General features: G+C 40.8%; 1 protein-coding gene across 1 annotated transcript; it reads right to left on the reverse strand.

Annotated features, from left to right (window-relative positions):
- Positions 1-6,737: 6,737 nt before the first annotated feature.
- LOC117599103 (putative gustatory receptor clone PTE03) lies at positions 6,738-7,827 on the reverse strand. The gene has a single exon (XM_034310880.2). The coding sequence runs from the start codon at positions 7,686-7,688 to the stop codon at positions 6,738-6,740; it is 951 nt and encodes a 316-aa protein (XP_034166771.1). The 5' UTR covers positions 7,689-7,827.
- Between the last annotated feature and the right edge of the window lie 6,058 nt (positions 7,828-13,885).

The following is a 13,885-nucleotide window of genomic DNA, read 5'->3' on the forward strand; positions in this document are numbered from 1 at the left end:
CTAACAAGAAATTTTTTCCACACCACACTGTCCTCAATGTTTGTGAACTACTCCATCTTTGTAAGTGTTCTTAAAAAAAAGAGAGCAAATTATCTGTTACAAGAATTTAAGTTTGGTTAATTGAAAGGTACTGCTTTTTCAAATGTATTGTACTGCTGAGATCCTAAATCCATTTATAGAAGCAATTTTATTCCAATTTTATTTCTGTATAACTGTATAAATTCTGTAATTCTATAAAATACAGAATTATACTTTACTTTGTAAAAATGTATTTTCTACATATATATATATATAAAGTCTATAAAGAGCAACAAACAGCACTAAACTAAACTAAATCGATATTTGGTTTGATAACCCTTCATCTTTAAAAACACATCAGTAGTTTAAGGTACACTTTATGCACTTTTATAAGGAAATTGGCTGGTAAACATCATGGAGAATCTGCTACAGTTCTTTTGGAGACTTTGACTGTCACATTTGCTTCGGGATTTTTGTTGTTGTTTGCTTGCTTGTTTTTTTTTTCACCTGAAAAAATGTATATTACATGTTACTTTATTTAAAAAGTATTTATTTATTTATTTTATTCTTTTTTTTTTTTTTTTTTTTTTTTTTTTTTTGACCCAATAATGCAGAGATCATAAAAAGAACATCTAAGATAAAAAATAGTATAAAACATTAGGGTGCCTAAGGCTTTTGGACAGCACTGTATTTCACAATGTTTTGCATATTCACATGGGATTAACAATCTCTGAGGTCAAATATCTGTACCTATTATTGTTATGTTTATTAGTAACTGCCCTGAAATAGCTGTGAGAATAACAGTTGCTACTGTTCCAGTAGCAACGTGTTTCGAAACAATAACAAAACACATGAGAGCAATTAGACTGCTCCCTGGATAATAGGCTCAAGACACTGAAGACAAGTAAATGGACTTTAATGTGCATAAGTTTCTGTTGATCACACATCTGTTGATTTTGGCTGAGGTTTGAGAAATATGCAAGATAATGCCATGCTCTGGTTTAGAAAAAAAATACAAAAATGTCTTTTTTGCTTTTCTCAACAACTGTGCAATGCTGCTTGAAACACTAACTATAGCACAAAAGGGTACACATTTGACACATGTATCTAAATCAGTGTTCATAAAACAGAATCCAATCAAAGTGCAAAAAAAGCTGTAAAAAGTTTTGATGACAAAAAAAAAAAAGACCAAAAGAAAGTGACATTTGCAAGAAGAACAGCCTAATATAAAAGTTATAGTATGGTTTTCTGAGGGAAATGATCTGTATGTTAATAGAGCATTTTGAGCCTTTGGTTCAAGGGCCTCAGTGGCAATTATGGCCTTTTCAGAGGAACAATTAGAGCTGCTTATAAGATCCATCCAGTACACAGCTGGCTAATACTAATACTCAAACCTCTGTACAGATAACAGTGACTATAGCATAATTAAATTACTTTCTAGTCCTCTTGGGTGTTCCTTGACCAAGGCGCTGGCAACTAATTGAAGAACCCTTGGCCCCTTAGTCCCAGTAGTCCAGGACAATGTTTTAGCCCAGTATGATTAGTAAGTGATATAAGTGGCAACCACCACCACAAGACAGCTTTTCAGTGGGTGACAAGTGCCTCCCAAACCAATTTGCTAGATTCCAGTCTCTAACATACTTTCTCAAATCCATATTCAAATGAGTATAACATTATTATTATTATTATTATTATTATTATTATTATTATTATATGTTGAGGACAAACATTATTTTGATGTCAATAAAAATGATTAGAAACCTAGGTCATCTAAAATGTCATGTCAAAGTGACTGGAGTTGACCAAGTTTATACAATCATTCAAGGAATTTAATCTGTTCATGAAACTTTTTTAGTGGCTGCCTTGACATCAGAATACAACTAGACCAGCTATTCTGTTAAGGTTATTTTTACATTCCGTGGAAACAATAGTCCAGATGGTCCTTGCATCCATATACTAATTTTTAGTTTCATCTGTCATGCAGGTAAGATGCTTGGTTATGCTAAATTGCCCCAAGGTGTGATTGAGTACATGAATGTGTGTGCATGGTGCCCTGTAATGGGCTGTGGTCTCATCCAGGGTGAATTCTCTGGCCTTGCACACAGTGTAGCTGAGATAGGCTCTGGATTCACGATAACCCTGACCAAAATAAAGTTGTTTCTGAAGAATGATAAGAATAATGAATTTAGATATGCAATTCAAATTTTATAGCTGCAACTTGGCAAAGCAAAAGACATACAAGTGGGCACAATGCAGTGACCCCATAATACATGCTTGAGGATGATTACACTTTCCAACAAACTATGTATCAAAATCAATTAAAGAAAACCCACAGTGGTCGAATGTCCATGTCTTTATGCTATTTTTTTTGTTCATTTTATAATATTTTTACATTTATTGCACACATTCACAGTAAGAATTACAATAGAAAAAAAATTGCTCTTAAACAAAAAAAATACCTTATAGCTTGCCAGTATCTTAAGGTATGTACTACATTTGTGTTTTAACTACAGTAAAAGTTTTGCAAAAAATAAAACTAATAAGATTATTTGGATAACCTTATCTCAAATAATAATAATAATAATAATAATAATAATAATAATAAAACATGTTCAAACTCAATCTCAAGGTACCCCATCCCAGTGGCATTATTAGCAACATTGTTTATTAGTAGATAGTCTATGTACAAGATAGAAACTGGGAGACTGGGAACATGTCCCTAAAGGTCAATTATTTACCTATGTTTTTAGGACTTCATTAATGGAATTCCCCATTTGTCTCATTAATGAAAAGCTTGTATTAGGATGATGTAAGATTTTGCTAAAAATGTCCCAGAAGACAAGAAAAGCAACACTTGTAACATGATGGCATAGGTTGTTAATTTTGGTATTCTGAAATTCATGGCTATTATTTTAATATAGATACTTTTCTGATATCTGTGGGCATCAAATAGTTGTAATTGTTTTTAAGTCTTTAACATTCAAACACTTATTTAATTTATTTCATTATATGAATGAATGTGTGTGCATGGTGTCCTGTAGTGAACTGGCATTCCATCCAGTGTGCATTTCTGCCCCAGGCCCAGTGTTAGGCTCGGGATAGGCTCCAGATCCACAATGACCCTGATCAGGACAAACTGGTTACTGAAGATGAATAAATAATTATCTGGATTAGGGCTGCACAGTGGTGCAGTGGGTAAAATTGCAGCCTCACAGCTACAGGGCTCCTGAGCTCACATTATAGTTTGTGCAGTTGCACATATTCTCCTCGTGTCAGTATGGGTTTCATCTGGGTTTTTCAGTTTCCCCTTGTTGTATAAAAAAACATGCTAATAGGTGAACTGGTTACTGTACATGTCCCCTAGGTATGAATAAGTGCGTGAATATGTGTCTATGGTTCCTTGCAGTGGTTTAACTAGTTGTTTAACACATCTAGATGTAAATATCAGGAAATGAAAGCTGAAATTCTGATCTATCGTCCCATATTCATCCTTTGATCTCAAACTCAAATGTCTTCAGTGTATAGCAAAAATAAAAGAATTGTTCCAAAACTTTCAGAGGGGACTGTATGTGTGAATGGTGCCCTGCATGTTTTTTCTTCATTTACTTAACCTTTGTGAACCCCTAATACTTGGTAGAACCACCACTGGCTGCAATCACAGCTTCAAGTTGTCTGGGGCAGGTCTCTACCAGCTTTGCACAACTGGATTCTGATATTCTTCCCCATTCTTCTTGGAAAAATTGCTCAAGATTTGACAGCAATCTGCACAACATGGTGCTCCCACCATAATGCTTCGATTTGGAGATGGTATTCTCAGAGTGATGAGTAGTGCTTAGTTTTCGCCAAACATAGTTGTAACGCGGCAGGTGCCTTCTCAGGCAGATCCGCGGCCACCTTCACGGGCTTTTATAGCGCGGCGATCTCAACAAGGTAATCAGTGTAAACGTGCAGCACCTGGCCGCGCCTCTATATAAGCCCTCTGATTGTCTCACTCTGCGTGCGGACATAGATCTGTGCCAGGTAACAGAGCAGCGCCACGCTACTCTGATTGGTGATTTTGACATGTAAAAAGAAAAAGAAGTGAAGAAGAGAAATAAAATTAAAAAATATTTATGTTTAGAAAGAAAAGGAAAGGGAGAGATTTATTGAGGGAAAGAAAGAAAAGGGAGCTCAGGATTAAAGAGGAAGTGGCACAAAACTAACGAGGAGGACAGACTGAGAATCCTCACTCCCAGATAGAGATTCTGCCATCTTAAGTTAGAGATTTTGTCTCATTTGGTGCCTTTAAGTTCGGCCAGAAGGAGGGCCAGTTTTAAGTTGTGTTTTTCCGCCGCGCTGCGGCGCTTTGAGTTCAGCCGTTAGGTTTGAGCTTCCCGATCCAGTATCACAAGCACTGCAACACTCATAAATTTCATTCAATAAAATCAGCTCAGTGGGTAACATCACTGCTTGCAGTTCACAACCTCTCCGGTTTGCATCCCGCCTTAGGCAGCTGCATTTTAGGCGGAGTCTTTTGATCCGTCTCCGCACTTGGCTCCTCTCAAACCATTGTCCTCTCGGGCAAGCAGGGCCTGTGCGACATTTATTGAACAGCTTATCGCCTAGCCCCATAACAATAGTGCTTTGTACCAGGGCCAAAATGTTAAACTTTGGTCTCATCAGACCAGAGAATATTTTTCCACATGTTTGCTGAGTCTCCAACATGGCATTTCATATGCTTTTTTGCTAACTATATTATTTTTTCCAACCACTTTGATCTCAGTGGCTATTTTGTGTAGATTCTTAATTAACAAAGTCATATATAAATGAAAAAAGTCAGTTAGTTCCACATTGTAACACTACCAAATGTGGAAATGTTCAAGGGGCACTGTCTCGGCTCAGAGAAGAAGCTCCTGTCTCTTTTGGCACAGTGGAATCAGCTAGAATATAAATTATGTAGATCACCAACATCCAGCCAATCAGTGCAAAGAACAACTATGTTGCCTGTCAATTCAGAAAGGCCTTTTTCTATTTCTAGCATTCGGGCATATTGTCAGTATTACTGCAGGTCTTAAGCGGCAGTTTATCTTGTTTTCATCACTGGATTTTTGCAGTGTTCTGCAAAGTAACAATTTTAGTAGTGATTGTTACTCAGCAAAGCCTTCATAAACCAATGTTTTATATTTTGTTCAGTCTTCCTCTGGCAGACCTAATAGGAATCACATGTGCTCTTTCCAGGGTGATCGTGGAAATTGTAACCCAAACAAATATGGTCTATTACCCAATATGTGTCCTGCAGGGCTTTTTGCTTCATTTTTATGTGTAGTGTACTTTTTATTGTGGCAGCCATTTTGCAAGCCACTCAGATATAACTCTATAATGGGTCCATATGCAGTTGGTGGTCTCATAGCTCTGGCTTGGGGACTTCACATAGCCTTGATTTTTGTGTTATTTGCCCTTCAGGCAAGATTTCCAAAATGTCTGACATTCTGAAAATGTTAATAATTAAAAAAAAGAGGGATCATAAAAATTGCATTTTTTTTTTTATTTAGTACTGCACTGAATAAGCTATTTCACATAACAGATGTTTACATATAGTCCACAAGACACAATAATGACTGAATTTACACAAATGAACCAGTTCAAAGTTTACATACTCTTGATTCTTAATACTGTGCTGTTACCTGGATGATCAACGACTGTTTTTATGTTTCACGATAGTTGTTCATGAGTCCATTGTTTGTCCTAAGCAGTTAAACTGCCCACTGTTCTTCAGAAAAATCCTCCAGGTCCTGCACATTATTTGGTTTTCCAGCATCTTCTGCATATTTGAACTCCAACAGTGTTTATGATTATTTGATGCTTATTATTTTGTTATAAGATCTTTTTTTTTTCATTTAGTACTGCCGTTGAGAAGCTACATAAGATATTTACATGTTTCCCAGAAGACAAAATAATAACAATTTACACCGATCATCCTGAAACGTGAATTGAAGTACCATGATATATTAGAGGAGAATTTAATCTTATCGGCCAAGAAATTGAATCTGGGGAGAAGACATTTCAACAGTCAGTGAATTACCCCAAACATACAGCCAAAATAACTCAATAATGGCTTGCATGGCCTAGCTAAGCCCCTGGTTTAAATTAAATCCCATTAAAAATTCTTTGAGGATTTTGCAAGTCAAAAGACATTATCTTTGTAATATATATATATATATATATATATATATATATATATATATATATATATATATATACACTATATATATATATGCGCACATATACTGGAGGTATATGAAAAGTAAAACAATATTTGCAAAATGTGTAAGCAATCAAAAGAACAATAAGTTATAAACAATAAGTCATAAAACATTAAATATTTTCATTTACTTTCTAGGTAATTAATGCAAAGAATGGGCCAATTATTTTACTTATAAATTTTCTTTTATCTAATTATTTTTTTTATATGATCTATTTGGAACATATATAGTAAGATGTTGTATATACATTAAACTCTCACATACACATTATTGATACCTTTTAAAAGAATGTGAAACATTGGTTTGTGAAAGATTTGTTGGGCCTTTTTTTTAAATATTGGTTGAATGAGACATTTATAGAAGTCAAAATCCATTGCAAATTGTTATTTTTATCAGGTAAACCAAAACTGAATGTTTTCTATTAAAGCTACTGTTTATTAAAAGTTAAAATTTAAAGTAATGTCTATTGTGCCTCTATTAAGTGAACATAACCTTTCGTTTTTTTAACACTATCAAGAATGCTTTTCTAATGTCTCTTGTTTTTGCCCCATATAAAATTGGATTAACAACTGGAAGGAATGTGAAAATCAACATGCCGAATATCTTTCGTGTATTCGGGTGTACATTCTGAAACCGATATGAAAGTATTGCAATACTAGTAACTAGTTCATACAAAATAAATGAAATTACTTGTGCTAAACATGTGTTTACAGCCTTAATTCTAGCATCGGTTTGTGTGTGATGAAGGCAGACCCTAAGGATTTGTACATAGGAGAATAACTGAATGATCAAACTAATGCCCTGCATAAACCCTGTTATTCCTAACCCATAGATATTGTTCACAGTAAAGTCACCACCACATGACAGTTGGAGCAAAGATACATTATCACAAAACACATTAACAATAAATGTCTTACATTTTGGAAATCTTGCCTGAAGGGCAAACAACACAACTATCATGACAAAATCAAGGCCCCAAGCCAGAGTTATGACACTACTAACTGTGTATGGATTCATTATCGAATTATATCTGAGTGGCTTGCATATTGCTATGTAGCGATCAAATGACATGGCTGCCAGAATAAAAAGTACACTACCTCCATACATATGAAGCAAAAAGCCCTGTAGGACACATGTTGGGTAATAGACAACATTTGTTTGGGCTACAATATCCACAAGCACCCTGGGAAATGCACATGTGATCCCTATTAGATCTGCCAGAGGAAGGCTGAACAAAATGTAAAACATTGGTTTGTGAAGACTTTGCTGAGTAACAATCAATGCTAAAATAGTTACATTACAAAATACAGCAAAAAAATATATCAAAGTTCCAGTGACAAAAACAGGATAAATAGCTTCTGGTGAGACATCAAATGTGGCAATTTGGAGGGTGAAACTAAATGTGTCATTTGAAGGTTGTAGCTCCATTCAGAATCTGTGGGGAAAAAAAAAATTAAAAATATAATATCAGTTCCTGATTTGCCAGTGTGCACATGTCCCTATCATGACACCCTATTCACAACATTGATTATTTAAATCAATCCAATTACTGTCTAGCAATTATTATGTCTTTTACATTAGCCTTACCCTGTAGAAGATCTTCTAGTTGTATTGATAGAAGACAATGACACAGTACATTTATATGCATCTACAGTATGCCCTCCAAAGACCATGTGAGAGACTCACACGTCACCAGAGGATATCAGCAATCTTTACTTGAAACTGAGTAGAACTTTATCTCAAACTTTGGATGTGTAACTTATAATAGCAAATTGATACACATGTTAGCTTAGAGAACATTAATTGGGTCTTTTGTATTACAGAATTTATATAATGCATGCCAGTTTCTTTTGGGCCTCCATCATTTTCATTTGTTTGATAGCTTGGCTAAAAGAGCTTCTGGAATGACTTATGTAAGGTCTCTATATATTCATGTCTGAGCCATGATTTCTTTGGTTATTAATTACAAAATCCAACTTAATTTATTCTTGATTTTTTTTTTTCATAGCAGCAGTCTTTTCATTGTCTAGCAGCTAGACATGGCCATGTAGAATGAGCCTTCTCCTCCCATCCTCTCAGGGGGGTACTCAGCCTCTTTCTATCTCTTACAGTTTCCCCCTTCTGATAAAATTTCAGTTTCAATTATACTTGATCTGGGCTCTGCTGGACTTCTATTTGGGACAAGGGTCTATCTCACCAGCCCATGTTTAAGCCCCATCTGCCCAACACAGGTAGTGCTCCCTAGAGTATTTATTGTCACCATGGACACTGATTAATTTCATGTGCAGCTTATTAATAATTTCTTTGGATTGTAGTTGTTTTTTCTTTTTTTTTTTTTTTTTGGATTGTTTATCTCCATCTGACTGTGGACGTCTCTGTTGCTATTGTTTGCTTGTGATTTTTTTTTCCTTTTACAATATATGAAGACATTTTGGGTTTTACATTTTTGATTGTGTGCATTTTACTATTTTACTGTATTTAAAGCATCTTGCACATGGATTCACATTTCCCTAAATCAAAAATTGTACAGTATGCTACCGTGCCCAATAAAGTGAAGTCTCATCATTATGAAAATATGGTATTGAGCTGAAAGTGAGATGAAGCTAATTATCAAGCTAAATTAGTTAATTGGTTCCATACGTGTTCACATAAATGTAATTCGAAATCACTTATGTTATATGCTATGCATTTGTCTTTAGTGTGCAATTGAGGACGCCAGTAAGAACAGTTTGTGTAATCTTCAGGGTTGCCAGGCCATGATGTTCCTGTAGAATAAGGATTTATTTATTTATTTATTTATTTATTTATTTATTTATTGCTTACTTGCTGATTTTGTCAATGGGTTGAAGTCATCGTGTTTTGCATACCTGAAAGCAAAGATAGGTAAGTAAAAGAAATGATTAATTCTGATTGAATTTAGTTGTTTATTTATATCCATGCAATCTGAGGCAACTGAAGCTGTAGTGGAAATTCATGCTGCCCGTATCATACAGTAAAATTCCAAGTTTTTACAGTTAAAGTAAGACACAAGGCATTTATGGTATAAATTTAATTGAGAGTACTGTACAGTGATAGTACTGCATATTCCAGCATTATCATACTTTTCTTAAACTGTGACATTTGCAGTAAATATAGTTCCCCTTCAGGAACTCGAGCTGCATCGAAACGCTATGTGTTATGGGGCTAGGCGATAAGATGTTCAAAAAGTATCGGGCAGGCCCTGCTTGCCCGAGAGGACAATATATAGTATGAGAGGAGCCAAGTGCGGAGACGGATCAAAAGACTCCGCCAAAATCGCGGCTGTCTAAAGCAGGACACGAACCGGGGAGGTCGCAAACCCCAAGCCGTAACGTTACCCGCTGAGCTAATTATATTGAGCAGGATTTGTGAGTGTTTGGAAGCTCAGATCCAACGGCTGAACTCAAAGCGCCGCAGCATGGCGGAAAAACACAACTCAAAACTGGCCCTCCTTCTGGCCGAACTTAAAGGCACCAAATGAGACAAAATCTCTAACTTAAGATGGCTGAATCTTTATTTGGGAGTGAGGACTCTCAGTCTGTCCTCCTCTTTAGTTTTGTGCCTACTTCCTCTTTTAATCCTGAGCTCCCTTTTCTTTCTTTCCCTCAATAATTTCTCTCCCTTTCCTTTTCCTTCTAAACATAAATATTTTATTTCTTTTCTTCTCTTCTTTTTTACATATCAAAATCACCAATCAGAGTAGCGTGGCACTGCTCTGTTACCTGGCACAGATCTATGTCCGCACGCAAAGTGAGGCAATCAGAGGGCTTATAAAGAGGCGCGGCCAGGTGCTGCACGTTTAGGCTGATTACCTTCTTGAGATTGCCGCGCTATAAAAGCCCGTGCAGGTATCCGCGGATCTGCCTGAGAAGGCACCTGCCGCGTTACATTACCCCCCTCCCCCTCTAGGAACGGCTCCTGACGTTCCCATACCAGCTGCTTGGTTCCTGCGGAATTCCCCGATGAGCGCCGGGTCCAGGATGTGCCGAGCTGGGACCCAGGAGCGTTCCTCTGGACCGTAACCCTCCCAGTCCACCAAGTACTGAGTGCCCCCATGATGGTGGCGTGAGTCCAGGATACGCCTCACAGTAAAGGCTGGGGCCCCATCAATAAAACGAGGAGGAGGTGGGGATGGGTGGGTGGAAGTCACCAGGGGGCTGCACAGGAACGGTTTTAGACGTGAGACATGGAAGGTAGGGTTGATTCTCATAGTGCGGGGGAGTGCTAGGCGGTATGCCACCAGATTGATTCTCCTAAGGATCTTAAAAGGCCCAATATACCGTGGGGCCAATTTCTTGGACTCTAGCCGCAATGGAAGGTCTTTGGTCGCCAGCCACACCCGCTGTCCTGGACGATTGGCAGAACCTCCTGTTCCTGCTCTGCAAACAAGGGTGGTGGATAGGCACTCAAACGGTGACGTACCTAGTGAAAAGTGCCAGAGAGTGTTGTGGGCATACTCCACCCACATGAGGTGCTCCACCCAGGATGAAGGATTGGAGGAGGCCAGGCACCTGAGGGAGCGCTCCAAATCTTGGTTGACTCTCTTGGTTTGGCCATTGGACTCAGGATGGAAACCTGAGGATAAACTAACTGTAGCCCCCAAGAGATGGCAGAAGGCTTTCCAGAATCGGCTGGTAAACTGTGGTCCCCGGTCGGAGACCAAGTCAGTCGGAAAGCCATGGACCCGGACCACGTGTTGCAGTAGGAGCTTGGCCGTCTCCTTGGCTGAAGGGACTCTGGGTAAGGGAATGAATTTACAGGCCTTTGAGAACCGATCCACGATGACCAGTATAACTGCCATCCCCTGGGACAATGGCAGACCTGTAATGAAGTCCAGTGAAAGGTGGGACCATGGGCGAGAGGGTATGGGAAGGGGATGAAGCAAACCAGATGGGCGAGTATGTGGCTCCTTGTTCTGCGCACAGACCTGACAGGCAGCCGCATAGGCCCGGACGTCCTTTTCCATATTGGGCCACCAGAAGCGTCGGCGCAAAAACTCCAGGGTTCTGGTGACCCCAGGGTGCCCTGCAAATGGAGATGTATGACCCCAAGACAGGGCCTGAGGCCGTATGGTCAATGGTACATACAGTTTTCCTGGGGGACCTCCACCCGGGTCCGGCTCCTGACAGAGTGCCGTGCGGATGGCTTCCTCCAGGCCCCAGCGCAAGAGAGCCACTATTCGGGGAGGGGAAATTATAGGCTCATGGCTGGGTTCCCGTGAGGGTATATCCCATTGCCTAGAGAGTGCATCCGGTTTAAGATTTTTGGACCCTGGCCTATAAGACAAGAAAAAGTTAAAACGTGTAAAGAACAAGGAGCATCTGGCTTGCCGAGGGTTCAGACGCTTGGCCTCCTGAATGTAGGCCAGATTCTTGTGGTCCATCCAAATAAGGAACTGGTGCTTGGCACCCTCCAGCCAGTGCCTCCACCCCTGCAATGCCAGTTTTACAGCCAGGAGTTCACGGTTCCCAACGTCATAATTCCTCTCTGACGGGGTTAGACGGTGGGAGAAGTATGCGCACGGATGTAATTTCTGGTCTGGCCCTGAACGCTGGGAGAGGATGGCACCCACTCCTATATCTGAGGCATCGACTTCCACTATGAACTGAGCCTCAGGATCAGGCATGTGCAGCACAGGGGCTGTCGTCAATTTCCTTTTCAGAGTTTCAAAGGCTTGCTGTGCCTCTCTAGTCCACTTGAACCCAGCCTGGGTCTTCTTGGTCAGTGCGCTAAGGGGGGAAGCCAGGGTGCTAAAGTCCCGAATAAAGCGTCGAAAAAAGTTTGCGAACCCCAGGAAGCGTTGTACCAGCCGGACTGAGGTGGATTGTGGCCACTGTGTGACTGCCTTTACCTTGTCTGGGTCCATACTAAGTCTCCCTTGGGACACAACAAAGCCCAAGAAGGAGATAGTGGTTACATGAACCTGGGACTTCTCTAGCTTGACATATAGATGGTTCTGGAGGAGGAGCTGAAGGATCCGGCGTACATGAACCACGTGTTCCTCCAGCGAGCTACTAAAAATCAAAATGTCATCTAGATAGACGAAGGCGTAATGGTTCAGGGCCTCCCGGAGGGCCTCATTAATGAACCGCTGGAAGACCGCGGGGGCGTTTATCAGGCCAAAGGGCATGACCAAATACTCATAGTGCCCAGACGGCGTGATGAACGCGGTCTTCCACTCATCCCTTGCCCTGATGCGGACCAGATTGTAGGCGCTTCGTAGATCCAGTTTTGAGAAAATTTTCGCCTTCTGTAGGCGCTCAAATGCAGAATTCATCAAAGGCAGTGGGTACCTATCCTTCTGCGTCACGGCATTAAGGCCGCGGTAATCAATGCAAGGCCGCAGATCCCCTTCTTTTTTCTTGACAAAAAAGAACCCCGCCCCTGCAGGGGAGGTGGATGGGTGGATAAACCCCAAGGACAGGGCTTCTTTAATATAGTCCTCCATGGCTTGGTGTTCTGGGGGTGACAAGGAGAATAACCTGCCCCTAGGTTGAGCAGATCCTGGGAGTAGGTTGATCGCACAATCAAAGGACCTATGGGGCGGCAGTGTCTAGGCCTTTTGTTTGGAGAAGACCTCCTGGAGGTCCCAATAATCTTGGGGCATGTGGGATAAATCGACTGGTTCCACAGTAGTTGGAGGTAGAGTGTGTGTTCCTTTGAGGCAGCTCTGGGAACACCTAGAGCCCCAAACAGAAATGGACCTGGTAGACCAGTCAATGCGGGGGTTATGTGCTTGAAGCCAAGGGAACCCGAGCACTAGGAGCAACCCGAGTCACATAGAACGTCAGTCGTTCTGTGTGGTGGCCTAACTGTAGAGTGACCGGTGACGTTTGGGTGGTTATGGGTCCCGAGCCTAATGGCCGTCCGTCAAGTGCGAAGACGGGTATGGGATGGGGAAGTGGGTCTACTGGGAGCCCTAGTCGCTTGACTAGAGTCTCATCCATGAAATTGCCAGCCGCCCCTGAGTCAACAAAGGCCTGCAGAATGGTTTCTTTGCCTTCTCCCCAATCAATGACAACGGGAATGAAGAGGCCAGACGGGTGAGGAACAGTGTCTGGGGCCATCACAGGTCCCTTTTCCTGGGATGGCCCTGGCCTTTTGGCATCAGGCGGGGACAACGTGAACGCCAGTGACCCATCTGCCCACAATACAAACACCTATTCTCACTTCTACGAGCTTCCCTCTCATGAGGAGGCAAGCCAGCGGCGCCCAATTGCATAGGCTCTACCGAAGAGTCGTCAGACTCGGGCCCACGGGAGAGGCCTATGGAAGCCTGTCTGTACTTGTTAGCCAGCATGTTCCCTGTGGCTGAACGGCGTTCCCTGCGTCGTTCACGCAGGCGGTTATCAATTCTGATTGACAAATCATATAATGCTTCTAGATCATCAGGAGGGTCACGAGTAGTCAGTTCATCCTTTAACTTCTCAGAGAGGCCTTGCACATATACAGCTAGGAGAGCTTGGGTATTCCAACCTGAGCTTGCCGCGAGAGTCCTGAACTCCACAGCATAATCACCCATTGAGCGGCTACTTTGACAGAGTCGCAGAAGGGATGATGTCATGCCTCCCCCCGTGAGTGGATGGTCAAAGGTGCTCCTTAGTGCT

This window comes from Pangasianodon hypophthalmus, chromosome 14, assembly GCF_027358585.1.
Source record: "Pangasianodon hypophthalmus isolate fPanHyp1 chromosome 14, fPanHyp1.pri, whole genome shotgun sequence".
In the NCBI taxonomy this organism is placed as follows: Eukaryota; Metazoa; Chordata; class Actinopteri; order Siluriformes; family Pangasiidae; genus Pangasianodon; species Pangasianodon hypophthalmus.

Coding starts and splice junctions, on each gene's coding strand:
- LOC117599103 (XM_034310880.2), bottom strand. CDS start 7,688: ATGGAGCTACAACCTTCAAATGACACATTTAGTTTCACCCTCCAAATT.